At 39.6% G+C, this 26,901-nt stretch overlaps 1 protein-coding gene across 2 annotated transcripts in view; it reads left to right on the top strand.

Annotated features, from left to right (window-relative positions):
• GRXCR1 (glutaredoxin and cysteine rich domain containing 1) overlaps positions 1-26,901 on the top strand; it is a 235,068-nt gene that overhangs the window by 83,589 nt on the left and 124,578 nt on the right. The window contains exon 1 of one of the 2 annotated variants that reach the window (XM_015084776.3): positions 22,245-26,201. The exons of the other annotated variant lie outside the window; for it this stretch is intronic. Coding sequence (XP_014940262.2) covers positions 25,692-26,201 — 510 coding nt within the window. The 5' untranslated portion in view covers positions 22,245-25,691. Of the gene's footprint in view, positions 1-22,244; positions 26,202-26,901 lie in introns of those variants that run through there. 2 annotated transcript variants of the gene reach the window in all.

Here is a 26,901-nt window from a genome sequence, read left to right as displayed (position 1 = left end):
TTGAATACAGTTGTGCATCTGAATGGGAGGTGAACGTCATAGTCTTCTGGATACTGATTGTTCCTTTCTGGTCAGTTTTCTCCACCTTGAGTGCTGTCCATTCCTGGTTTCTTCTCTTTTCATTCCCCTCTTTCCTCTTTTCAGTCGGTCCTTTGTCTGAGTCTGCCTGAACGATCACACTCTTCTTTGGTCTTAACCTTTTTCTTGGCCTCAACCAGGCTTCACTTTCATTCTGTTGTTCCAAATAAAATAACATGTAAAGCTTTGCATTGAAATTTGAGAGGGAAGGAAAATAATGCCAAGGTAAATTTGTAAAGCCAGATGCTGTGGAGCCCAACAGGTGTGGAATAGAAGGGAAAATAATGGAGAAACAGGTGACCAGCATTTATCAGGAAGAACTATTAGGAAAGAGGATCCATAACAATACTTATAGCCTCAGGTGGCTGTATAGTCAACAATATACAGAGCACAGCAATAGACAAAGTGAACTTAAAACTTAGCTCAAGAGTGTAGATATGATCTTGGGCATTATTCAGACTTGGTAGCATGGAACAGTGGTAATGGAACAATGTCTCCATTGGAAGCCAGATCTAGTTTGGGTAATGTTCCTAACTGTTCATGAGACCACTCTGGTTCTCTCCTTTGAAAATTGATCAAGCATATTTTAATGTCTAAATTTTTTTCTAGTTCTGGGACTCCTGGGTGGCTCAATTGGTTAAGCATGTGACTCGATTTCAGCTCAGGTTGTGATCTCACAGTTCGTGGGTTCAAGTAATGGGCTTTGCACTGACAGTGTGAGGCCTGCTTGGGATTCTTTCTTTCTCACTCTCTCAACAATAAATAAACATTAATAAGTTTAAATTTCTTTCTAGTTCTGACGTTCTGTAAGCATTTGCCCATGGCCCCATTCTTACAGTTGCACCTATACATTATGAGTTTAGCCAACTGCTGTTTTCAGGTCCTTCAAGAGGTACACATGTCCCAGAAATGGAAGAAAAATTATAGTTACTGGGATATGATGATATATGAAACCAACTAGATCAGTAGTAAAACATTATGCACTGTTGGGCAGAAACTGTCAATTTCTGGTTTCATAAAATTCACAACATTTTGGCATCTGGCTCATGAGGGAACTACCACTAACAAGTGAGTTTGTACTGCCATCTCTCAGAGACTTCTGTTTATTTTTTTACACAAGATGCTTCCAAAAGAACTGTTTGAGGGGTGCCCAGGAGGCTCGGTTGGTTAAGCGTCCAACTATCGGTTTCAGCTCAGGTCATGATCTCACAGTTTCATGAGTTTGAGCCCCATGTTGGGATCTGTGCTGACAGTGCAGACCTGCTTGGGATTCTCTCTCTCTTTCTGCCCCTCCCCTACTCACACTGTCTCTGTCTCTCTCAAAATAAATAAATAAAAACTAAAAAAATTTTCAGAATAGCTATTTGAATGAAACCTACTGCCCAGAAGCTGTGGGGAGCATAAGTCATAGAATAAGGAAGCATTAAGAATAAGAAGCCAGGAACCAGCTTCCTGGAAGCAAGAACCAGCAGTGTGAGAGGAAAGAACATCAATGAGTTGGGTCTTTCAGTTCTGATACCATGATGTCTATAATCTAGAATGCAAGATTCAGCCAGCCTTGTGTTTGAATATCAGCTCTGCCTTGATGATTTTGAGTAAAGTATTTAGTGTCTCTGAGCCTCAGTTTTCTCATATGTAAAGTTGGAACAATATTACATATTTTATAGATTTATTTTAAGGACTAAAAGCGGTAACATATGGAGCATTTTTGGCACATAAGAAATCCTTATTAAGAGTTATTTTTTATCATTGTTCTTTATTATTTATGAAGCATCCAAAATGGAGACTATATAGCAGGAAACACATCAATATAAGCTAAAGTGAGTTTCTCACTTCAAATTACATGTTTTAAGTATCCAGGTTCTTGGTTCCAATTAGATTTCACAATTTAAAATTACACAATTTAATTTCTGAGACATTAAGAAAAATATAGTTCACAAGTGAAAAACCAAGACTATTTTGGCATTCAAAGCAGCAAATGGTCTAAACTTATATAAATAGGCCATGAAAATGGAATATGTTTTTATATCTTCCAAGTTTGAGAAGTAACTTCTCAGTTGAATGTTCCAGTTATGATATTACTTCCAAAATAGCAAAAACAGGTTTTTTTCCAGGAACATTTCTATTTAAAGAGCTAAGATTACTTATTGATGGTAAGTTACCACACCAAGCTTCTTTTTATTTATCCTCTCACTTTATTTGTAAACTAAGTAGACAGTCAGTAGAAGTGGTACAAATATGTCTTTGGACAAACAGTGCTTTTGGACACTTGTGCCCTCAACTGTGGCTATAAAAATATATATCCTTTTTATAAAGAAAGTGAGGAAAAATCAGATAACATCTGTGGAATATTAAGAACTCTTGTGAAGGAAATATTTGGGTAGATTTTCTTAATCTAAAGCCCAGCTTTGGAAAATGAAAATAATGAAAATGAAAATGATGACTTAGAGTTATATATTTTATAGGTGTCTGATAAGCCTGTATTTCTAGGTGTTCTATAAAGATTGTTTTTGAATGAATGAACTGCTATTCATCCAGTTTTCTTTCCATTGAGGATGAAACTCAGAAAAGTAGTAAATTATCTTTGTTTATTTATTTTGAGAGCACAAACACACACTTACACACACACATACACGTGAGCAGAGGAGGGGCACAGAGAGAGAGAATCCCAAGCAGGCTCCACACCTATCCTGGAACCCAATGTGGGGCTTGATCCCATGACCATGAGATCGTGACCTGAGCAGAAATCAAGAGTTGGCCGCTTAACCGACTGAGCCACCCAGGCGCCCCAGCAATAAATTATCTTTAAATGTGCAAGCAATATTTCTCTTTCTATTTGCCTTTATTGCAAAAGGCTTTTCTTTAGCATTCTTGGAAATTATACCAGGAATAGCCACTGATTTTTTCTCAGAAACTGTCTATGACCTTCTATGTCTAAGTATCACATCTACCTTCCATACTCCTCAGCACTCCATTTATCTCTATTATACTGCTTCTCCGACTATACTGGAAGTTCTTGGAGGGCAGGAGTTTAGCAAGTTTTGAATCCCTGCTGTTTAATGTGACATGTGCTCAATCAAATGGGTTGAATGAACAGTTGAAGAATAGGAACAAGGAAAGGTCTTGGGGAAGAAGCAGGGGTGATATGCATTCCCGCAGATGCAATGCTGCTACCAGCCATGAGATCAGGATTCCTGTTTGGATGGGACTTACCGCAGAGGGAGGTATCTGAGAGTCCAGAGTATCAGCATGGCTTTGGTTAAGATTCAGTTCCAGTTGAATGTATTTTCCAAATCCTCCTAAGGCTGTTGGTCTGAGAGAAACTGAAGATAAATGAGTCCAGTGGTTCTTAGTAAGAGAATTACTGTCCTCTGGGGCGGGGGCATTCTGGAAATTATGGGAATGTGTTTTTTTGTTTTTAATATTTGGGGAAGGGTCTCCTATGTCATTTCACAAAGTTGGATCCAGGGATGCTAGATGTCTTGCCATGTGTGAGAGAGCCCTGCACAACAGATACATATCTATCCTGTACAGATTTCATATTTTCTTAGCTTTGAAACAAACTGCATCTGATGTATGAACACAGATGCTTTTTAATGAAGCTTTCATATACAGTCTACTTTCCAGGAAATGCAACTGAGGTGTAAATTGAAAGGAGTATTGTATTTTGCTTTGTTTGGAAATTTACCAGAAGTTATTCATCATTTCAGAAAATTATTCCATCGTGCATTGTGCCTGTTGTACCCAGTGATGGGTGCTTCTCTGTCCCGGTGCAGGCATCAGACCGCTTCAGTACATCTGCTACTATATCATGTCCAAGGACTTCCATAATGAAATATGTATGGTTTTTATAAATTAGTATCCTTTCATTTCTTCCTCCTGCTAGAGTTATTAGAGTGTATACCGAGTTTTTGTGTGAAGGTAGGTTACATAGTTATGAAAACCTTTTTCTGAATTTCTTAGCCAGAAGTATTTTCAGTCTTCTTTTCAGATTTTAGAAAACTAGTGAAGTACATACACCTAATATAATGTAATGGTCTCTGTGGAATATGGGACCTAAAACCAATTACACTGATTTTGTTGTAGCACATATTCATAGTAGATGGGATAAATAAAATAAATTATTCGCATCAATTCAGGTCGGGGACGGGGCCGTGTGAGTTTAGGAGCCAAACTCTGAAAAAAGTTTTCAGATTTCAGAGCTTGTCGGGCTTTAGAATTGTAGAAAAGAAACTATGGAATGAGTGTATTATCTCTGTGTGGATGGATTAAAGTGCCTATGCATTTCATTTCAGGATAGTAAAAGGGATATTAAAATATTTGGCAGAAAAGAAGATTTAGGATATGATACGGTTAGGGTCCACTGATACAGTTGAAGAGACTCAGACTTTTAACTAACCATATGCAGTGAATCATGGAATGAGTTATGACTTAGAGTCTGAAATAATTCCCTAAGGCTAGAGTTCATTCATAAAATATTGAAATGTACAAGCCAGGTTATTTATCTCTATTTGCTTTTACAACAAGGGATTGCACTCAGGGCCACTGGTGCTTTGTTGATATGAGAATGTTATTTAGTCCTCTAAAAAATGAAACATAAAACAACAGTTAGAAAAGCCAGATGAACTCTCCAGGTTGTTAAAAGGAGGTTTTGTCCTTTTCCATTTCCCATAAAAGCCCAGCTGTACCTTCTAAAATTGGAACTTATTCATGTGCTCTCCAGGTGCCAGAGCATAAAAATCAAATGTGGAAAAGCTGAAACAAGATATTTCAAAAATAGAAACAGGAAATGGGCATAGGGAAAGAGGTAAATGAAAAGTAAGTAAATGGAAAGGTAGAAAGGAAAGAAAAAAAAATAGCCATATGGAAAAACTTTTATGGGGTAAAGTACACGTGTAATTTTATTAAACAGTGAATTTATTGGATAAGAAATGATAATTGTTTTAGATAGGTTAGATGCTCAGGTTCATCCATTCAAATTATCTGGCTTATATTTTTACATGTAAAAACTCAAATTTGTGAGTTTTTATCTGGCTGCACTCGAAGCCAGTTAGAAGGAAGTTTGGAATAAAGTAAGATCGACCAGTTCTGAGTGCGGTTTTCTTTGCACACTGAGGATTTAGGCTTAAGCAGAGACTTTGAGGATGGGGAGAAAGGACACACCTGAGATATGGTTAGAAGGGCACACAGAAGTACTTGTGGGTGTGGTAACCAGGTAGAGAGAGACAAAGAGAGAGGACAGGGTTGGAGAGCAGAAATCCTAAATCTGCTAAAAAGATTCTTCTCTTGGAAGAAGTGGAAATGATTAGAAAGAAGAAGATGAGGAATAATGAAGTTCTATTAGATATTTGTGCTTAGGTAACAGAAGCACACCTTGTTGGCAATGTCTGGTGGGCATGTGGACATAAAGGAAATAGTCCAGGAAGTAGCTTTGAACCATCAATATATTTTCATTCCAAGGTTCCATTTCCCTAAAGGCAATCTATGTATAATCAACTCCAGAGAGTTAAAGTTCTTCCCATTTGGAATTTTGGGTCCCAGAGAGAGGTGAGCTCCAGAGAGTTTATTACTGCATGGTGCTTTACAGGAATAAGAAGGAGCAGCCCCTTTGGCGAATTTTCCCTAGTGACTCAGAGTTGGTGGTGGTAAGCAGCATGAAGTCATTCAGACCAGGTTAAATAAACAGGTGAATTAACTAGAGGTATACACGGGTGGATATTATGCCAGGCCTCATGACGAGCCAAGAGCTGGAAATCTCTGGGAGTGAAGGAAGCTGTTTTATCTTGTTCACTGTTGGAAGTTCTTAGAATTGCTATGCTCTATTTCCAAGTAATCTTGTTGGGCCAGCCAAAGGGCAGGGTTATATGACCCACTGCACACTTGGGTAGAGCTGTTGAAACATACACTCTGTAGAGGTTCACCCAAGGCAAGCAATTTGAAAATATGCCTGCTAAATGCCATTGGCAAAACATTCTATTGGGAATGTGGAGGGCGGTGGGTCCCGAGAAGGTTGGGGGAAATACAGCAAGGCAACAAATTTGCAAAAACATACTGCTGTGTTAGAATGTTGAAACATTTTAAGAAAAGACTGGATATGGGCTTAGTTGATTACCTTTGCTCTTAGTTCACCAGATAATGAAAGTAAATATCACTGTTTAGAAGGGAAATTTTTGTCTCATTCCTTAATTTTTAAATTCATTCAACAAGTATTTTTGGAATACCTTCTAAGTGCCTTCCAGTGATTGTTCCAGATGCTGGAATATAGCATTTATCACAATAGTTTTGAGTCTTTGATCTAGAACAGCTTACAATGGGAAGACAGACTATAAGAGATAAATCATTGTGATATGAAAAATATTAGAGCAGGTTAAGGGAAATAGTGACAAATTTTATCTAAGCTGTCAGGGAAGGCAGAGTGACTATCATTTACTCCTTCCTTTATTTATTTTTTTATAAAAACAAATTTTAACGTTTATTTATTTTTGAGAGAAAGAGACAGGGCATGATCAGGGGAGGGTCAGAGACAGAGGGAGACACAGAATCGGAAGCAGGCTCCAGGCTCGAGCTGTCAGCACAGAGCCCGATGCGGGGCTCGAACTCACGATCCGTGAGATCATGACCTGAGCTGAAGTCGGACGCTCAACCGACTGAGCCACCCAGGCATCCCTACTTCCTTTTTTTTTTTTTTTTAAATTAATGTTTATTTATTTTTGAGAGCAAGAGAGAGAAACAGTGCAAGCGGTGGAGGGGCAGAGAGAGAGGGAGACACAGAATCTGAAGCAGGCTCCAGGCTCCAAGCTGTCAGCACAAAGCCCAGTGTGGAGCTCACACTCACAGACCACGAGATAATTTACCTGAGCCAGTCGGACACCCGACTGATTGAGCCACCCAGGCACCCCCTCATTTACTTTCTAAGGGAGGTATTTTGAGTATGGAAACAGGCACTGTTTAGTAATTCTGTAATAACAGATGTCAACTGGGACTGTCCCAAGCAACCTGGACAGTAGTCTGGTCACCCCACACCATGATAGTGTGACATAAACAAAGACCGGGAAAAATTGGGAAGCAGGTGATGTATTTATTTAGGGGAAGTGGTCCATGAGGAGGGAATACGTGAACCCTTCTGCACAGACTTTGGGGATTGGGGATTTATAATTTTAGAATTTCTAAAACAAGAAGAGGACTCCACCGTGGCATTGCCTTTCCTAGGAATGGCACCTTATGGACTTGCCACATGAGGACTGGCTGACCTGCCCTGTCAGAGCCTGACCACTGACGTAGGTGATTGTCATTGTCAGCATAGGCATAGAAGGATTGCCAGTCAGGAGACAACCTTTTCCACACTGTGGTCACAGAAAGATGGTGCTAAGATGAGGTCACTTTGTGAAAGGCTGAGCTCACCTTGTGGCTCTGTTTTGAGAAGCCTTTTCTGTCTAGACATGTGGCTCAACCGAAGCCTGAAGCTCCTGTAGGGTAAACTGCTGCCTCTTCCTTCTGGGTGTGACCTTTGCCTCACACATGAGCCTCTGCTTCTAGGTGCCCTCAAAGAGCTTGGGCTGCTCACCCTGAGGCTGTTGGCTGTCATGGCTCGGCTCCGTTGGTTGAGCACAATGCAACTGCCTTCCTGTGGCTACCTCTTCTCCACAGGTCTTGCTCAGCTAGGTGGGATCATGTTCTGTTAAGAAACCATATTCTGGGGTTAGTCAGCTGGGGAGCCCAGCAGCTTGGAGAATTTGGGCGTTATGGCATATTAGGTCCTCCTCCTCCTCCTCCCCTTCATCATCATAAAGTATCCATGGGCACAAAGGGATTATTCTGGATACCAGTAGGCAACAGCACATTAAGATGAAAAGCTGTTACTCATTGGGGTGTACTTTTGCCAGACATTAAAAACAATTAGGCATTAAACACTCAAATTTTCACTCACGTGTGAGACAGGTATAATGCTATTAGGTTTATCCCTGGGAAGTTTCTGAGACTCTATCATTTCTGACCTACAGAAATGACATTTTCATATGGGTTTGGACCCAAGAGTTTACAGGCAAAGAAAGTTCAGGGATGTTAAGAAAAATAAACTTACCAACGTTGCACACCTTGACTCAGAACTGGTATTTTAATGCCACCAGTTGGCTTCCGGGTCTACAGTCCTTGCACTTTGCCTCCCTGACAGCTGTGTCCCATATAAAATAGATGAATTGCTTCTTTCTTTGGAGAGCTTCAGGATAGAGCACACAGATGCAGACGCATTCACAGAGCCTATGAATCCCCCTAATCCTGCAGAGAACTGACCCACTGCTGGAATATTAAGACCTGAGGGAGAGACCCTAATACGCAAGCTCATAAACACTAAGAGGCCACTGTGAAGTCAGAAAGAAAAGGGGAGGTGGGCAAAAGAGTCAGTTCGGAGGGAATCCTGTTAAGAGAATATACAGGGACATTGCTCTGATGTGGATGGGAAACAGGAGCCTGCCAGAAGCTGGCACCGGTTCCCAGTGGGGGTTCCTCACACCCCAAGTTCTTCAAGAGACGTCTGAACCAAATAGGCTGGGAAACTAACTGTATTCTCCTGCAATCAGACCAGAACCAGTAATGGGAATGAGACTGGGAACTAAGGAACATTTCTCTGTTTCTCTGTCCTTCCAGCACCCTCCAACCCCAAACTCTGCTTCTGTTTTCCTCTGGATATCTGCATTTCCTCTTTCCCTCTTTTACAAATGGCTTTCTCTGTTTCTTCATGCGTGAATAATTATCTGAGAATGACCCTAAATTTCAGTGCCCACAGACACTGATGAGAATCACTGCATGAAGTTAGAAATTCTGCAGAGACAAAGCCGAATGATTAGGGTTAGGTCGGAGGTCTCCTGAGGCCAGGGAGAGGTTGCATGCACACTTCCTAAGAGGGTACATAGTACAGTAGGCAAATGGACTTGTTTCCAATAATTGGTTTCAAGCCAAACTGAGAAGCTAGAGAAGTCCACTTTCATATTTGCTTATCTTCCTCTTCTGTTGTGTCTGTGCTTAGTCAGTAATCTTCACAGTCTACCCCACAATTGGGTCTATCTTCCCTCTTCCCAAGCTGTCCCATACCACAGGTGGCTATATACTAGCTGTGCTTCGGGTAATAGTTTTCTGAGTTTGCAAATGATTACATATTTGGCTGCCAACATATCACCTGATTGAAAATTAAAGTTTTTTTTTTTCTCACTAAGAAGCTATTTGGATGATCATTTTGCAAATCGGCTTCTTCAGATCCTATTTCTTTGACCCAGTGTGAAGGACACAGCACGTGAGAGCCATCGGAAGCTAAAGCACGAAACGGATGCAAAATCTCACTATCATGACTTCATGATGAGTTGAGAGGCACCTGGACAGCAGAGTAGAAGGTGCTTCTCAAGATTTTGGTCTCAGCTGTCCTTGGTCATCTTTTAGATTACAGAATTTCAGTTGATGATCATTGCCTATTTCTAATAGGAATAAGAAACCTGACCAAAGAATAAAGTTGATGATGCTAGGTCATTTTCTGTAGCCCCTCATTGATACTTCTTTGGAGTGTGTGTACTGTGCTGGCTGAGTGTGGTTGTTTTGTTTTGTTTTGTTTTGTTTGTTTTGTCTTTTGAACAGATGCCTGTAACAAAAAGTTAGCTTGGTTTTAGGGATGGCTAATGTCTCTACGGGCTGCAGAATGTTATTAAGGCTTGATTGCAATCTCCCGACATGATAAAACTGAATTAAAGAACAGGCACTGCCTGCTTGGCAGCGCTGAGGGCAGTTGGAAAGCTCAGCAAGGAACAGGCATTAAGGAAGAAAGAATGCTGACAGAAGCTGGGCAGGCAGACAGGGCTATTTAATTCAGAGGGGTGGGTGTTAATTAATTTATTTTGGGTGAGGGAGATCTGATTTCTGAGCTAGACTACAAGCTGTTGCCGGTGTAGTTGGGGACAATATCCTAACAGCTGTAGGAATATCATCCATCGTCTGGGTGGCTGACCTCCTATCCTATCCACCTTCCTGTGTCCAGACTCACTGTGCTGTGTCAGTTGGATGCCAACAGCTCAGTTTTCTTACCCTTCCATGTTACTCTTGTCTTTTGCTTGTCTCTGTTTCTTGTATCTCCAAGAACTCCCCTGAAGCCCCAAAATGATCCATGAAAGGAAGAAGGTAGAAAGAAGGAAACCAGGAGTGAGTTGGAAGTTACCACTCCTTCTAAAATGGCATATTTTTCAATGTATGAAATCTTGGCTTCCTATCCTTTTAAGATGGGTCAACTGCTATTCAGAAAAAAAGGTTAGTCATTAAAATTCACCAAAGCAAATGTCAGGCTTGCAGCCTCCTGATTTTCTATCTGGTCTCTGATTTCTCACTGTGAAAAATTACTTTCTCTCAATTCCATTGTTTCACATAACAAAGGGCACATCTAATGATGTCTTCCCACATGCAGTTCCATGGAGGCGTTTATTATAGTAATTAATTTTTCAAAGGTAAAAAAAATGGTAAGATGTATTATGAAATACAAACAGAAAGGCATGAAAATTTGGGGGTAATGTTTTAGAAGTTATTTTGATGTAGTGGGAAAAGCACTGGATCTGGGTACCAAAGCTCTGGTCCGAGCAAGTCCCTTAAAAGTCTAAGGAGTCCTGTATATATTTGTTAAAACTCATCAATCAGTAGCACTAAAAGGGTGAATTTTATTGTGTGTGAATTAACCTGTATAAACAGAACATGAAAATCTGAGGAATAACTATATTTAGTAAGTATGAGAATAAAACACGCTCATCTGAAAATACAGAAACTCACCAAAAAGTAAAAACGAGCCATAACACATCAACTGTAAGATAATCACATATCTATGTTTGGTTACAGTGAGGTGAGTTAATGACATTGTGCTCTTCAGGGTCCTCTGTCATCACTGGGCCATGCAGAGCCCCTCATTTCCTGCTTCACGTCTTCTCACTCTTATCTCCCTCTTCTGTCTTATGTCCACGTACAGAATACACTTTGATTTCTATCACTCTTGTCAAATTTGTAGTGCTGCTTTGTGCATGCATTTGTTTTTATTCTGCTTAAATTGTACGTTAGTGTCTGTAGAACCCATTCGATTTCTAAATTATTTCAGTCAATACGGGTACTATGTATTAAAGGTACATGGAGTTACGTGTGAACTTAGCTCATTGATCCCGATTTCTACATAGCGTTTACAGGGCTATTGTTTCCAGTTTCCCACAACCCCACACAATATGGAAACAAACCTCCTCATACATGTCCCCTTAACGGACCTTGAGGTAACATCTCTAGGTTATATAATTCTGAGTGGGTTTCCTGGGTCTTGGGATCCAGAACGGTTGCATGAGTGTATACACCCATCAGTAATTTTAGGAGGCTTTCAATTTTCCACATCCTCCAGCATTTATGTATTTAATTAGTTTTCTGTCTGTATTTTTTTAAATATAAATTTTCTTTTATAATTTACTTTTAAACTGTTTTACTGTGACTTTTTTATTATTTAAAATAATATTCTGGGGCGCCTGGGTGGTTCAGTCGGTTGAGCGTCCGACTTCAGCTCAGGTCACGATCTCACAGTCCGTGGGTTCGAGCCCCGTGTTGGGCTCTGGGCTGATGGCTCAGAGCCTGGAGCCTGCTTCCGATTCTGTGTCTCCCTCTCTCTCTGCCCCTCCCCCGTTCATGCTCTGTCTCTCTCTGTCCCAAAAATAAATAAACGTTAAAAAAAATTAAAAAAAAAAAATATTCTATGTTGTATTCAAAGCTAGACCTTAATTATTGGACTGTTGTCATTTGTTTAGCCGATAGCCTGTTTTGTGATATACTTCTAAGATAGGACATAAACAAGTCTACAGTTAAGGCAACATAATTATCAAATTAATAAGTTGAATCACTGATATTTGGACATGGGTAGGGATCTACTTCTTACCAGTGGTGGAGTATTCCTAAGTGTAACTCTTTGGTTAGAGGAAACTAATGAAACTTTGACTGTATTAAGAGAAATAATTCAGTCGGTAAAATGATAAACTAAAGAGAAATGGAAACCTGCCTCTGGAGCAATCCTGTACAGGATATGTTCTGACAGTTAAGTTGCTGTGCTTGCATTTAGTCAATGAAATAAAAAACAACTATCAGGTATATCATGCCTCTTATGTAGAGAAGACTCATTGGCCAAATTACCTTATGATAGAAGATATTTTTAAAAAATTTCTCCATTCAGGGGCTCCTGGGTGGCTCAGTCAGTGAAATGTCAGACTTCAGCTCAGGTCATGATCTCACGGTTCGTGGGTTCGAGCCCCACATCGGGCTCTGTGCTGACAACTCAGAGCCTGGAGCCTGCTTCAGGTTCTGTGTCTCCCTCTCTCTCTGCCTCTCCCCCACTCTCTCTCTCTCTCTCTCAAAAATAAATAACATTAAAAATTTTTTAAAAATTCTCCATTCAGCCATACGTTTACTTCTTTATATGCTAAACTTCCTTGTATGTTTTTTTTTTACGAAGTTGAATAAAATTAAGCCAACAGTTATGTTAAATTCTACAGTGATTCGATATTTTCAGGTGTCTGATGTACATATTGATTATTCTTCATTACTCACACCATCTCTGATACAAATACTCCAGTTTTTATTGAATGTTAGTCTGATACTCTGAGAGCATCAATGATTTTCTGTACAGTGGTTTTGGAGAATTCAGTATTGGCATGTTGAGCAAGAGAGCTGATATTAAGAAGTATTTATTTTAGCGTACAAAGATGAAATAGATCCGTATTCTGGTTAAGAATTCTCCTTTGAAAGAGTCTTCAGCTTTTTATATTGAAGATTTTTTATGCATCTAGCGTACATCATGATCGACATAAAAGGAATACTAGAAATCCTAGTGTAAGAAAAAGAAAGATAAGAGGGCTGGTCATGATTCTTTTCTAAAATGTAACATTCTGCATTTGTCTGAGATTTCGTTAGACTTTTATATAAGGGCTGATGAGGAAAACCGAAAGAGATGAAGTAACCATCAGTGAAAATGTTCTTTTTTGATGATAGGATATTATTCACTATGCACTGTGCTAGTCAGGACACCATAGTTCAAGTCACTTATTTGTGAAGGACGTATATTTCTTAATAAGGGAGCGCAAAGCAGACTGTATACTAGGACATGCCTCGCTTTTTCTTGTGTATTTACTCAGAACAAAGAGGAGTATTTTCTGTGAAGAACATTATTTTTTTGAGTTACTGCCATTTAAGCACACATGATTGCAGAAACCTTGGGAACTTTTGGAGGTTAAGGTATTTATGTTCAAATCACTCTGTGTTGGTGTTTGAGCTGGATGTCAACCTGGAGAGGAAGAAGTAGAACAGACCACTTTCTGTGTCACTGGAGATTAGCCTTGTTTGTATTTGTATAGGCAGGGCCAAGGGCAATGCCGGGTACAAGAAACCTACTAAAAAGTATTTGCTGAGAAATGAATGGGTTGGGAAGTTAAGCAGTTGAGTTTGTGAGGGACAAAGTGAAAATACAAAGATGGGGATTGGTTTTCTGGCTTTCTGAAAGGTTAGTGGCATTCAGCTTCAATTCACATGTTTCATTTATGTCAGACTTAGACTGTAGATGAAACTCAGATGTTTCATTTATGGAGGACTCAGATTGGTGGGATAAGCAATGAATTAGGAAGAATTTTATCTCATTGTGCCTCATTTCCTTCAGTCTGGGGGTTGGATATATTAATATTTACCTCCTATCTTTATTCTTTTTCTGAATTATTTTGAATTTATTGTATGTTGCTATGTTGTATGCATTTTTGTAGCCTTCTTTTAGTCCCTACGAGAATTGGGTGAATATAAATTGAAATAATAATAGCCGTTTTGTTTTAAATCAAATTAGATACCCTATTAATAAGGCCTCATAAATTCATCATTAAGCAAACATTTATAAACATATGAGAGGTTATTATTAACACACCTTCTGCTCATTACTATTTTTTTTAGTTTATTTTGAGAGAGACGGAGACAGCACGAGAGGGGGAGGGGCAGAGAGAAAGGGAGAGAGAGAATCCCAAGCAGGCTCCATGCTGTTAGTTCAGAGCCCAATGTGGGGCTTGAACCTACGAACCACAAGATCATGACCTGAGCCAAAACCAAGAGCTGGACTCTTAACCGACTGAGCCACCCAGGCGCCCCTCTGCTCATTACTATTTTAAGTGAAATAAAAGGTTATTTTCCCCCAATGTAAGTCACAGCTAATGCACTGCCCCAGCTCCTCATTCTACATGTCCATGTTAGAGTTAGTGCATGACTCACCATTTAGTACCAATGTACCCATCTGTAAAGTGGGTGTTTTGTAATCCCCTATTGTCAGGAGTGTTATGAGATTAAATCAAACAGACAGTGTTCTCTGTGTGTTTTACCCAGTTCATTCCTTCCCACCCTTACCTTGCTGGTGGAGACTTCCTGTGATGTACCTATCATGTATGCTGTGAGATGTACTCAATACTGGCAAGAGAACATCTTGGGGATTTCAGAGATGCTCCCTTCTGAAATATCTGAAAGACCTGAGGATGTCCCCATGGAGGGGTGAGAGGAGCCAGATTCAGTGGCTTTGACCCCACAGTGCCAACCAAATGGAACCAGAGTCCTGGGAAGAGAGCAGACAGGCAGAAAAGGAGGAGGATAGTGGGGAGATGGGAGTGGCGAGGAAGAAACGTTGGATGCTTCTCTGAGGCTGACTTTATTGGATAGAAAGGTGACCCCATGCTGATAGCAAATAAATTAATAGCCCATCCTCTGGATCCCAGTGTGTTCCAGACCTCGAATAATGCATCCTTCCTGGTGATGAAGTTCTTTCTTGCCTGTGTCTCTGGATGTTGCACAGCATTAAATAAAAGTTACATGTACATGGGAATTGTAGCATATGCCCATATTTCATTGAATCTAAGATGCTGTCATCTGGAGGATGCATCCTTATTTTATGAACCACCGAGAAAGAAAAAAAAAAAGCCCTGCTAATTTAACCATGGCATGATATTTTAGTATGGCTTGACAATTTTAAACATATGGAAAAAGCTCTTTCAGATGTATTTATATAGATATTGTTCTCATATATCACTCTTAAGCATACATATAAAGGCAAAGAAATATAAAATAAATTGATTAGGATATTCCTAAACGTGTTTGCACTCAGTTTGAGTCTTGTTAACCACTTTTCCCCTCAGAGTCATTGATGTGTGTGATTTTTCACACAAGTCCTTCCTGCAATCAAAAGCATTGGTGATGCAGTGTCTATTAAAAGTGTACTTTGCTGTTGTCTTGGGTTTTCTTAAAAAAAAATTCTTTTTTAATGTTTATTTTTGAGAGAGAGAGACAGAGCATGAGCAGGGGAGGGGCAGAGAGAGAGGGAAACAGAATCTGAAACAGGCTCCAGGCTCTGAGCTGTCAGCACAGAGCCCGACATGGGGCTCGAACCCACAAACTGTGATCAGGACCTGAGCCGAAGTCGGACGCTTAGCCAACTGAGCCACCCAGGGGCCCCAGTGTCTTGGATTTTCTTCCAAACCAGTGAAACCAGTCTGTAAGTTTTAATGTGCAGGCAGTTATGTCATGACTGTCACGGACTGATCTGAGGGTCAGATGCCCACCAATTTCAGAGATGTTAACATGTGAGAAAATGCACATCTTAGAACTGGTAAGACCCGGCATAAATCCTCAACGGTGCTAAGGTGCCCAGATCCGTTTATGAAGTACCTGAAAAGCACTCTGGGTTGAGCCTTTCACATTTATGCAATGGTGAACATATGATTCAGGCTTCCACAGCCTGTGAAAATAAATGATTCCTAAATTATAGTAGCTCAGAGCCTCCAACAGATGGATGGCTGGTCCTCAGGGTCCCTTGCTCCAAAGCCTCCAGAATTATTTCAGGAGAGGGGGTTCAGTGAGTCTCACATGGACAACTGCACAGCCTCATGTGGCATGCTCTTCCCCTTTGGCTCATGCTTATCAATACCCATTGGCCCCCAAGCTGCCTGGACAGGTCTAGCAGATGTCAGCCACTGCCCCTGCCCCTTGTGAAGCCACAGTGTCGGTGCCCAGGTTGTTACCTTCTAATGTTCCAGTGATTGGATTATTGATCTCCAGAGTGTCAGGGATGTGGCAGTTGTCATGCATAAGTGTGGACAATGGTTTCCTTAACTCCTCATCCTATTTTACTCCCTGGCTCTCAAAGCATCGAGGCTTACCCCTGGAGTCCATTGAATCTTCCAAGAGACTCCCAGCTTCCAGAGCTAATGGTGGGCAGTCAATATAAATGATTAATGAATTTTTATTTCGTTTCTAATATGACATATATTCATACTGCAAAAAAGGTTCTTTATGCAAACAGAGCAGATCAAAGCCAAATCAGGTTAGTTTAAGAGTTCCAGGTTTATATATACAAAAGCTTTGGAAACTGCATTAACTCGTTTGCAAAAGACGATGCAAAAAGAGATATCTGCAAAGGTCCCCCTTTTAAATGTGTAATAGATACTTTGGGAGATTTGACTGAACCCTGTGCTCTCTGGGGTGGTGTGCCTTTTCAGCCACAGAGCTCATAATCCATTTTGCATTATGCCTTCTCTTTAAGGGAACTTGCCTGGTCTTGTGGACCGCTTGTGTGCTCTTACAGAACTTTCTATTATATCTGTGGACTTGAAACCACAATCCTGCAAGGAAAACAGCAACTCTAGATCTCTGAACGAATGCAGTTGTGTTTTTTGTTTTTTTTTCTGTCTTGGCTCCCTGTTTTTCTTCTCTTGCCAGTTTTAACCTTCACTTCAGACAGTAGAGTCAGCAGCCCCCTGTTACCCTGGCAACGGTGGTAGGCTAATAGAATTGGGTTGTCCCAAGGCTCCATTCTGGCATTATGCTTTTGGAAGAAAAACAACAACATGACTATGAAATACAATTTGTGGTAAATTTATGGCATTTATTGGTAAAAGATAACGTATGTCAAATTTTCAGTGATTCAAAAAAAATTCAGCCACAGGAATAAGAAAGGAAGTGTGTCTCAAGATAAGGATTTCTTTAATATATATTTTCCAGTCAGCTTTGCATGTTTCTCTTGACATTTTATTTTTTCATCAACTTAAAACTAATGACTAAGAAAAATTTAGCAGGATAGTCTCTGAGAGCATTGCTATTTACCTGAATAGATTTAAAAATCTGTAAGGATCTTTTACATTTTCTGCAAGCACATTCTCCTGGAAAAATAAATCGCCACTCTAGGGATTTGCATGGGATTTACATTCTCATGCTACCACATTCAGCACTGATGTTCTGTTAAAATCCACTGCTGATTTGAAAAACTGATTTTAGTTTTCTAGGCTGATGTTTCTAAGACTGTGACTCTATTTCTCTGTTCTCTTATTTCTATCCTGATTCTGGAAATATCTCAGGGATGAACTCTGGTCTTTATGATGCTTAGCAGGATACCTTGAGTATCTCTGGATCTGATTCAGTGTTTTTAATGCTTTATTCATTAATCTTTATTCTCGCGTGCCACATACATTCATTCTATCCAACCTTTTCTCCATCCCATGGTAGTTGTATTTCCTTGGATGGTTCCAGGCAGAATTGTGAGCAGTATACTTCCCATGTGTAGGATAAATGTATGCATAATTTAGTTCATTGATTATCTCTTTATTGGGAATTAAGAGGTGTTGAATCCGTCCACCAATATCCTGGAGTAATAATGCAGTTAGTTTAAAAATCTTTCTACCGAGGGGATCCTGAGTGGCTCAGTTGGTTAAGCATCCAATTTCAGCTCAGGTCATGATCTCACAATCTCATGGTTCCTGAGTTTGAGCCCTGCGTTGGGCTTTGTGCTGACAGCTCAGAGCCTGAAGCCTGCATCAGATTCTGTGTCTCTCTCTCTCTCTCTCTCTCTCTGTCTCTGCCTTTCTCCTCACACTCTGTCTCTTCTCAAAAATAAATAAACACTAAAAAATTAAAAAACAATGTTTCTACCGTAAGACATTTCTTATGGGTATTCTCCATAGTGACAATCTGATTGAAGAAGGATATAAAAGTGATTTTTCTCCCAGTTTGAAGAATCTTAGCCACACAGTACACATGAAATTCCTTATTCAGGGGAAAAGAGTCAAGTCCTTGTTTCATGCTTGAGAAACATACTTGCATAAGCCTGAGCTTATAGCTACTTGGTGCTAAGTGGATTGGATGTTTGAATCCCTTGGCTTTTATAAGCTGAAGGCAGCCAAGTCAAGTTTTTAGCACTAAATAGGTAAACTTGATTTATTTCTCTTTGATTTTCTTTCTGGGACTCGGATTCTATAGGCAGAATACACTATTTACTCTGCCATCCAACAATTTGTAATGTAGTATAGATGGTGCCTTTAAGGACACCAATAACTTTATAGGACTCAGATATTTTTGCCTGAAGAGTAAACATTATTTCCCACCTCACATATGGACCAGAAGCAGGACAGAAAGAGATGGAAGTAATCATGTCAGTGGTTAGTTACCTCTCTCCTAGAATGTGAGGTCAGTTTGTTCTGACATTAAAATCCAACTAATTTTAATTCAGCAAACATTTTTCTGAGCACTGTTTATATGCAAAACACTCTGCAAGATACAGAGGGGAATCAAAGAAGAAAATTGAACTGTTAAAGTCCATTCGGGGAAGTCGTTTCTCTGGGGACTCTTTATTGATCTTCCTTCATCTGTGGTTGTGCTAATTTTAGAGAGTTTATATAATTATCCGATGGAAATGCTGGGCTGCATGTTGAATCCATAGCTGGGCAGCGTGGGATTCTGACACAGCCGCGGCTGCTCAGGATCCATAGTGACAGGAAGTAAGCCGGCACTGAAGCCTTCTGCCCCCAGTACAGCATTTAATATATGATGAACTCTCAGTCCGGAGATGTAAAGAGTGAACAAGGCTTTGGAAACTGGAGCCCTTCTCCAGGGTCTTAGTGATGACAGACTGGTTCAGCCTTGAAGCCCCAGAATCAGACGAAAAACAGAATGGGATTGCCTTGACTTCCATCAATTAGTTTCATCTGGTTCCATTTTCTCACTGTCCTCCAAAGTATATGTAGCTAGTTCAAGTAACTGAAAGAATTTATGGTTATCATTTGTTGAGCAGCATGCTAAGCAGTTCATATACCTCATTTTGTTTAATCTTTTCAAACACTCTATGCAAAAGGAACTACTATCTGACATATGAGGAAACTGAGGCTCAAGGTCACTTAGAGGGTGGCTGATTCAAGATTCAAACCCAGAATCATGTATACCCACAGCCCCCATTCATAATTAATCTATAAACTAAGAAAGCCTGCATCTTTCTTGTTATGTAACAATAAAATAGTCCTGTATTCAAAGAATAAATTCTTAAATGCAATTAGTTTCTTCTCTAATTAGAAGCTCTCTGTGCTTCAAATTAGTATTTGAACTGTGAATTTTGATTTGCAAAATCATGTTTGTTAAAAAGGGTTCAATATTGTATATGCTGAAAAGTTTCAGAGACAGTTTATTTTCCCTATTTCACTGATGGTTAGTAAATCTCCTTCCCCCTCTAGTCACCATGTAGTTAGAATATAAAAATCAATAGGTTCTCTCCATCCAAACAGAAGTTCTGAGAACAGTACTGGGGAGTGAGTCATGGCTTATTGCTTCTCTGTTGACAAATGTTGCTGGAGAAAAGACAATTACTTTGTTAATGACTGTCAGAGTTTCTGCTTCACATTCAGTGATCAATTTTTACTGTTTTGAAGACCAAAAAACAAAACAGTGAATGTGATAGTTATAAAATAGCAGCAAATGGAGACATGTGCATATTTACTATGATTCAAGGGAATCTTAAAAATTGTGCTCCAAAAGCCAGGAATATGGTTAAAATTATTTTTTACCATGTAGTGTTAATCACACACAGAATAGTATGTGGGGCAATATTTGGAGATGGAATGAGTGAAAGAATAATTAAATTTTAATGTCCTGCTTTCTCTACAAATAAGGAAATAATTAGATATTCTACTTAAAAAACCGACACCAACAAGAAATATCCGGGCTTAGCTCTAGCTGCTAGGTTATCATTTCTACTGGGAACTGAACAAGGGGCATTTATTTTGTCTTTGAATTGCTCATTAATTGTATTTTCCAAAGTAGTTCTAGTTTGGTTAATACAACATTCTATCCTCTATTTAGATTCTAGAATTTATAACTTACTATTTTAAACAAACAGATGCCCATTGGTGTTAAACTTACGAGTATTGGAAATATTTCTATATTGGTAATACGGTTTATAAGTTTTTGGTTCAAGTTTTGAGGGGGTTGCATAAATTAAGGATTAGGTTAAAAAGGAAAAGTCTTGTTAGTATTGTCCTTTTTTTAAAAAAAAGTTTATTTATTTATTTTGAGAGAGAGAGAGAGGGAGAGAGAGAGAGAATCCCAAGCAGACTCTGTGCCATCAGCACAGAACCCAACACAGGGCTCAAACCCACAAACTGTGAGATCATGACCTGAGCCGAAATCGAGACCTAGATGCTCAACTGACTGAGCCACCCAGGTGCCTCAGTACTGTCCTTTTGAGAAGGGCTTTGTAGGATGGAAGTCATAGTTATTTTCAGCCACTCTGCTTTTATTTAGTTCTTTGAACAAACCTGCTGCGTTTTGGTCTCAGGGCCTTTACACATGCCACCACAGCTGAGGAACTATCTCCAACTACTCCTGCCCACTTCAAACCTTTACATGAGCAATCTCTTCTACTGTCTCCTTTTCAGAGAGGCTGACTGTAACTATTTCATCTGAGAAGGCTCCCTTCTTTTATCATTTCTTGTTATACCCATATCTTTTTCTTAGTAATGCTTATAATTTTTATTATATCCTTATTTGTTTATTATACATTATCTATTTCTAAAGGCACGGAATGTGCTTGTTGTGTTCACCTGTATAGATCCAGCAACTCTCTGATATTTATTAGGGGTTCGATAAATATTGTTAAATGAATAAATGATTGAAGGAGTACATCCGAAGGAAGAGATGAAGGAACTTCTTTCTGAAGGGAGGATGCTAACCTGGCAAAGTGATTTAAAAATAGGGAAAAATAAACTGATTCTGGGAAAAGGTGGCTGATGGAGTAGTTAGAAGTTGCTATATTAACATCCAGCAGCTGGGAACCAATTGTAAGCAGAATAAGAGTGGACAGTGCTGCTAATAGTATTGATGTCTTTTATTGGAGATGACTGGAAACTTGGCTATTTCAAGGAAATGGGATTATATGTTAGTTTAAGGTACACTACACTGAGCTCTAGCTATTTTGTTTAAGCATATGTTACCAATGGAAGGCATGGGCATACTTTTACATATCTTTATATTTACCATAGTGTCTTACCATGTCTTATCCTTGGGTGGCACTCAGTAGATACTGATGGAATACTCATTGCCTGAATGAAAGAATAGTTACAAAGCTATCCACTGAAAAGAGCACCTTAATTTTTAATTTTTTTAATCTTTATTTTTGAGAGAGAGAGAGAGTGAGCAGAGGAGGGGCAGAGAGAGAGGGAGACACAGAATCTGAAGCAGGCTCTAGGCTTTGAGCTTTTAGTACAGAGCCTGACGCAGGGCTCAAACTCACAATCTGTGAGATATGACCTGAGCAGAAGTCGGACGCTTAACCGACTGAGCCACCCAGTGCCCCTAGAGCACCTTAATTTTCATTTTAGCTTAAGATAAGTATGTGAATCACAGTTATCAAGGCATAGTCTCACACCAGCAGATACCTCCTTATACTTGTAGCAGGCTGGTTTCCAGTTTACAGGACTTTCAGTTCATCCATAAAAGAGAGATGACTTTTAACTAATATCATTATTTTCAAATGGTATGTAAATATTAGATATGAATACATATGCATGTGTTTATGTACATACACAGTGTATTTTTAATATGTATATTTAAAATATCACAAACTTTGGGGCGCCTGGGTGGCTCAGTCGGTTAAGCGTCCGACTTCAACTCAGGTCACGATCTCGCCATCTGTGGGTTCGAGCCCCGCATCGGGCTCTGGGCTGATGGCTTGGAGCCTGGAGCCTGTTTCCGATTCTGTGTCTCCCTGTCTCTCTGCCCCTCCCCCGTTCATGCTCTGTCTCTCTCTGTCTCAAAAATAAATAAACGTTAAAATATCACAAACTTTGAAACCATTTTATTGAATTCTCTCTATCCTCCAAGTCTGTTTATTAACTGCAATCTTGTGTAGCCACTGTCTTGCCTTATTCAGGCTAAAATTAGTTGTTTCCATCCAAAGGACGCATAGTGTATGTACACACCATCAAAAACACATTGAGCAATGTGTTCCAGATACTTCCAAGCACAGCTCACTAGGGTAGATATTGTTACCTTCATTCTACTGATAGGAAAATTGAAGACTTGAGAGGTGAAAAGAGTATTTTCACTGAGGTGTGCTGGAATTTGAACCTAGGTTTCTTGACTTCAAAATCCTGCTCATGCTATATAGCACTCTGTCCAACTCAAACACCTAGAAAAATGGGGGTGGGAAAGATTAAATGGGGAATTCAGGACAAAAATTAACTGGGACAAGCACAGAATTTTGATTTTTTTTCTTGATTAGGCTCATACTCATGCCCTACCCTATGGTGTCTTTTAAAGATTTGGACATTTGGGCATAAAGCTGAATTATTTTTTCTCTTCTTCCCCAATAAGTATTTCCTCACTTATGTTCTCTTTTTGTGTACTTTGACTACATACTCTTTTACTTTGCCAAGTTAAAGCCCCTTTATATTGTCACTTAGCTGATCTCATACTTGATCTTTCCCTCTCTCTCCCCCTTTCACCCTTCATCTGTCCCTCCTTCTTTGGCATTATATAGAATTCTCTAATATTTGCTCTCTAATTTGATTAGCCAGGAGGTAGAGGTTTCCATTTTTATCCATCTTTTTCTTCAGTGAGAGCTCTATATGAAGAAAATATTCAGAATGAAAGTCCTCAACAGTGTCCAAAGTTGGGAAACTATAACATCACCAAAATACTACTTTTCGACTTGACAAAATAAAGGTTGTTGAAAATTGGTAATATGCACTGTTGGCATTGGTTAGAGACAGTAAAATCGGAACTCATATGCTAGTAGAAGTGTAAGGTATACAACTTTTTATATCAGCAATTGGCAATTTATATCAAAAGCTTTGCATTAAAAAAAATTCTTACCTCATCAATTTTACCCAAAGGAATTGATACTAAGGGACTACTCAGATATATGTACACTGATTTTTGAACAAGAACATTTAGTGCAGCATTATTTTACTAAATATTTTAAATAATTTAAACATCAGGCAATCCAGAAAAATAAAACGTGGTACAGCTAGTGGAAGGACTTTTAATATACACATCAAATTCATGTTTTTCAGAAATATATAGGAAATGACTCACTATATAATGGTGAATGAAAAAAGCAAGATGTTGAATATATGAGAGCACAGTCAGGACTGATAGATGCCCTAACAAACAATCCTTAAATTTCCACCTCCACTGCTTAACACAATAAAGGCTTAGTTTTTGCTCATAACATAGTTTAGTGCGGGGCGTTGACGGTTGTGAATCTGTGGCTCTGACAAGCTCAGTATATGGCTTCAAGGGTCATCCAGCTAGCAGATGGGGAAGGAGGAGAAAGGGCGTGGATGGGGCACTCTCTCTCTTAACTGCCTTGGTCCACAGATGAGGCATGGCTTTTGTTCACATCCCATCAGTGAAAGCTAGCACTTGTTCCTTCTCCTCTTAAACTGCAAGAGGCTGGGCGATGTAGTTTGGTGACCATCAGAGCATCCCGTCTTCATAGGCACTGGGAGATGTTTCACAAAATTATTAACATCTCCAGGGAGGTGATTTGTGACTCTTCTTTTTTTGTGTGACTTTATTCACAACATCGTGCTATTATTGTCTGAATTTTCTAAAATAAAAGTAAATTAAGTTTATATCACATAAAACTATACATTAAAAAAAAACCAAAACTTGAAGTTCAGTATGAGGGCCAAGTGTGGATCCTCCCTCTGGAGGTGCAAACGGGTTGGGACACTCACCACAGTGTATGTTTTAATATGGCCCTTGTATCTTTTTTTTTTTTCTGAGAATTAATTTTTTTTAATATATGAAATTTATTGTCAAATTGGTTTCCATACAACAGCCAGTGCTCATCCCAAAAGATGCCCTCTTCAATACCCATTACCCACCCCCATCAACCCTCAGTTTGTTCTCAGTTTTTAAGAGTCTCTTATGCTTTGGCTCTCTCCCACTCTACCCTCTTTTTTTTTTTTCCTTCCCTTCCCCCATGGATTTCTGTTAAGTTTCTCAGGATCCACATAAGAGTGAAACCATATGGTGTCTGTCTTTCTCTGTATGGCTTATTTCACTTAGCATCACACTCTCCAGTTCCATCCATGTTGCTACAAAGGGCCATATTTCATTCTTTCTCATTGCCACATAGTACTCCATTGTGTATATTAAACCACAATTTCTGTATCCATTCATCAGTTGATGGACATTTAGGCTTTTTCCATAATTTGGCTATTGTTGAGAGTGCTGCTATAAACATTGGGGTATAAGTGCCCCTATGCATCAGCACTCCTGTATCCCTTGGGTAAATTCCTAGCAGTGCTACTGCTGGGTCATAGGATAGGTCCATTTTTAATTTTTTTGAGGAACCTCTACACTGTTTTCCAGAGCGGCTGCACCAATTTGCATTCCCACCAGCAGTGCAAGAGGGTTCCCGTTTCTCCACATCCTCTCAAGCATCTATAGTCTCCTGATTTGTTCACTTTTGGCCCTTGTATCTTAAGAGATTCTTCAGTCACTCACCAAAGTGTCAGAAAATGCACTGAGCATGGTGTTAGGAGGTCTGTTCCGTATGCATGGGTGATTTGGATATAATATTTATTAATGCAGATCACCAGGACCTCTTTGCCTGATCTGGCTGGCTTGGAGGATTTTCCATTCCTCCCTCATTGTCCCTTATGTTTCCTTCTAAAATCCTTCCCTCTGAGAGAATTTTCAGCTAGCGGAAGTGGGAAGTAACAAGGCAAATGTTCTTTCTTTTCACAGTTTGTTAAAAAGTTATTCTTTAGCAAAACCACTTGTACATCAAGATGTGTATTGAAAATGCATCTTATACAATGCTGACAAAGTCGAAGAGATTATTTCATAACTAATATTAAAAGCTCTATGTTGGCAAGTAGCACATTCACTGCCCTTTTGAAAGATCACAGTGGAAGACAGAAGAAAGAAGCCCTGTGGGAGGACTATGACACGTCCCATCCTACACATTAGATTCCATACTTTATCTCTGGCCTCCACTCTGGACAGCAAATTGTAGAGATACTCTTCTGTTAAAGAGCCTTTTCAACATTCATCATTGGCTTCAAAGTTCAGGTCTTTCGTTTCCTTGCCCCATACTTATTTATTGTTTCATTACCTGCCACTTTCTTGCGTTTGTCCTGTTAAAGAGTCCACCATGGCTGTTTAATATTTAAAGGCTGGGATCATTTGCAGGTTTTAGTTTAAAGGTAACCATAGCACACGCACACACATTCATTATTAATAGCAGAGACGCACTGTAAGTTCTTAGGAATCTTCTTTCGATGTTAGTTTCATATGGGTGCTGCTGTTGCGAGAATGAGGCTCTGATATTGCTATGTGGCAAGGCGACTAATGCAATAACACTGATCCAGAGATTATGTGAATTGTTTATGTGGGTGGAAGTGATCATGCTAAAAAGGGACATAAAGCCAGAAAATGACAGGCCACGGAAAGTCCGGTTTCGGATCGTGTCATCTCACAGCGGGCGAGTTCTGAAGGAAGTGTATGAAGATGGGCAACCATCAGGCTCCCTGGATTCTGAATGTGCCAGCATCTGTGGGGTAGATGGACTGAGTGAGTCTGATGGACAGCAAAACGGCCACATAGGATCAGAAGGTGATGAGTATGAGAACGACCAGGATAACTTGCTGGTGTTAGCGAGGGCTGCCAGTGAGAAGGGTTTTGGTACAAGAAGAGTCCACATTTTAAGCAAAAATGGCACAGTCAGAGGCGTCAAGTACAAAGTGAGTGCCGGCCAAGCTCTATTTAACAATTTGACCAAAGTATTGCAGGTAAGTCAATGCACTTTGCTTTTCCCGGGCTTTGTTCTTAACTCACCATCTCAACACCTCTGTGCCCTCCAGTTGAAAGCAAGCTTCTCTTATTCATGACTCCTACATACTTCATGAGTCACTCCCCCATCTAAGATATTGTCTCAACAGCCATCGATTAAAAAGAGGGTCATTATGCTTAGCAAATTAGATGGATTCTCAAAGTCATATTTCTAAGTGGTCTTTTCTTCCAGTGTGCAGTGACTAAAACAATGTGTCTGTTTCTTTACCAAGATGATGGTGTTCAAAGCATCTGAGCACAACTTAGGAGTTAATTTTTGGTTTATCACCTTCCAGATACCAGATTAGCACTTATCATCACTTGTATGGATTTTAAACCAGAGAACATTGAGAGCTGCATTCAGTGGCGTTGGATTCAGTTGGAATGTTAGGAAGCTGTAAAGACAAACTTTGACTTGCCCCTACTACTCTGGGGGTTGCAGCTTTTATCTGAGGTGCCTTTCTTCATTCATTTGCCCATGGGAACTCTAGAGTAGCACTTGAAAAAGTTATCCCTCTGTAAATGTATGGAGTGAGATCCAGATCTTATAGGAAAAATGTTAGCCTTTAAAATGTGATAGATTCTGCACAGTAATGTAGGAATGCATTATTCAGGTCTGGAGGCCTTTGGCAATGATATAATGTTTAGACAAGTTTTTGA

Source organism: Acinonyx jubatus, chromosome B1 (genome assembly GCF_027475565.1).
Source record: "Acinonyx jubatus isolate Ajub_Pintada_27869175 chromosome B1, VMU_Ajub_asm_v1.0, whole genome shotgun sequence".
NCBI lineage: Eukaryota > Metazoa > Chordata > Mammalia > Carnivora > Felidae > Acinonyx > Acinonyx jubatus.
Note: the sequence above shows the minus strand (reverse complement) of the source record. Positions and strands in the feature narration are given on the sequence as shown.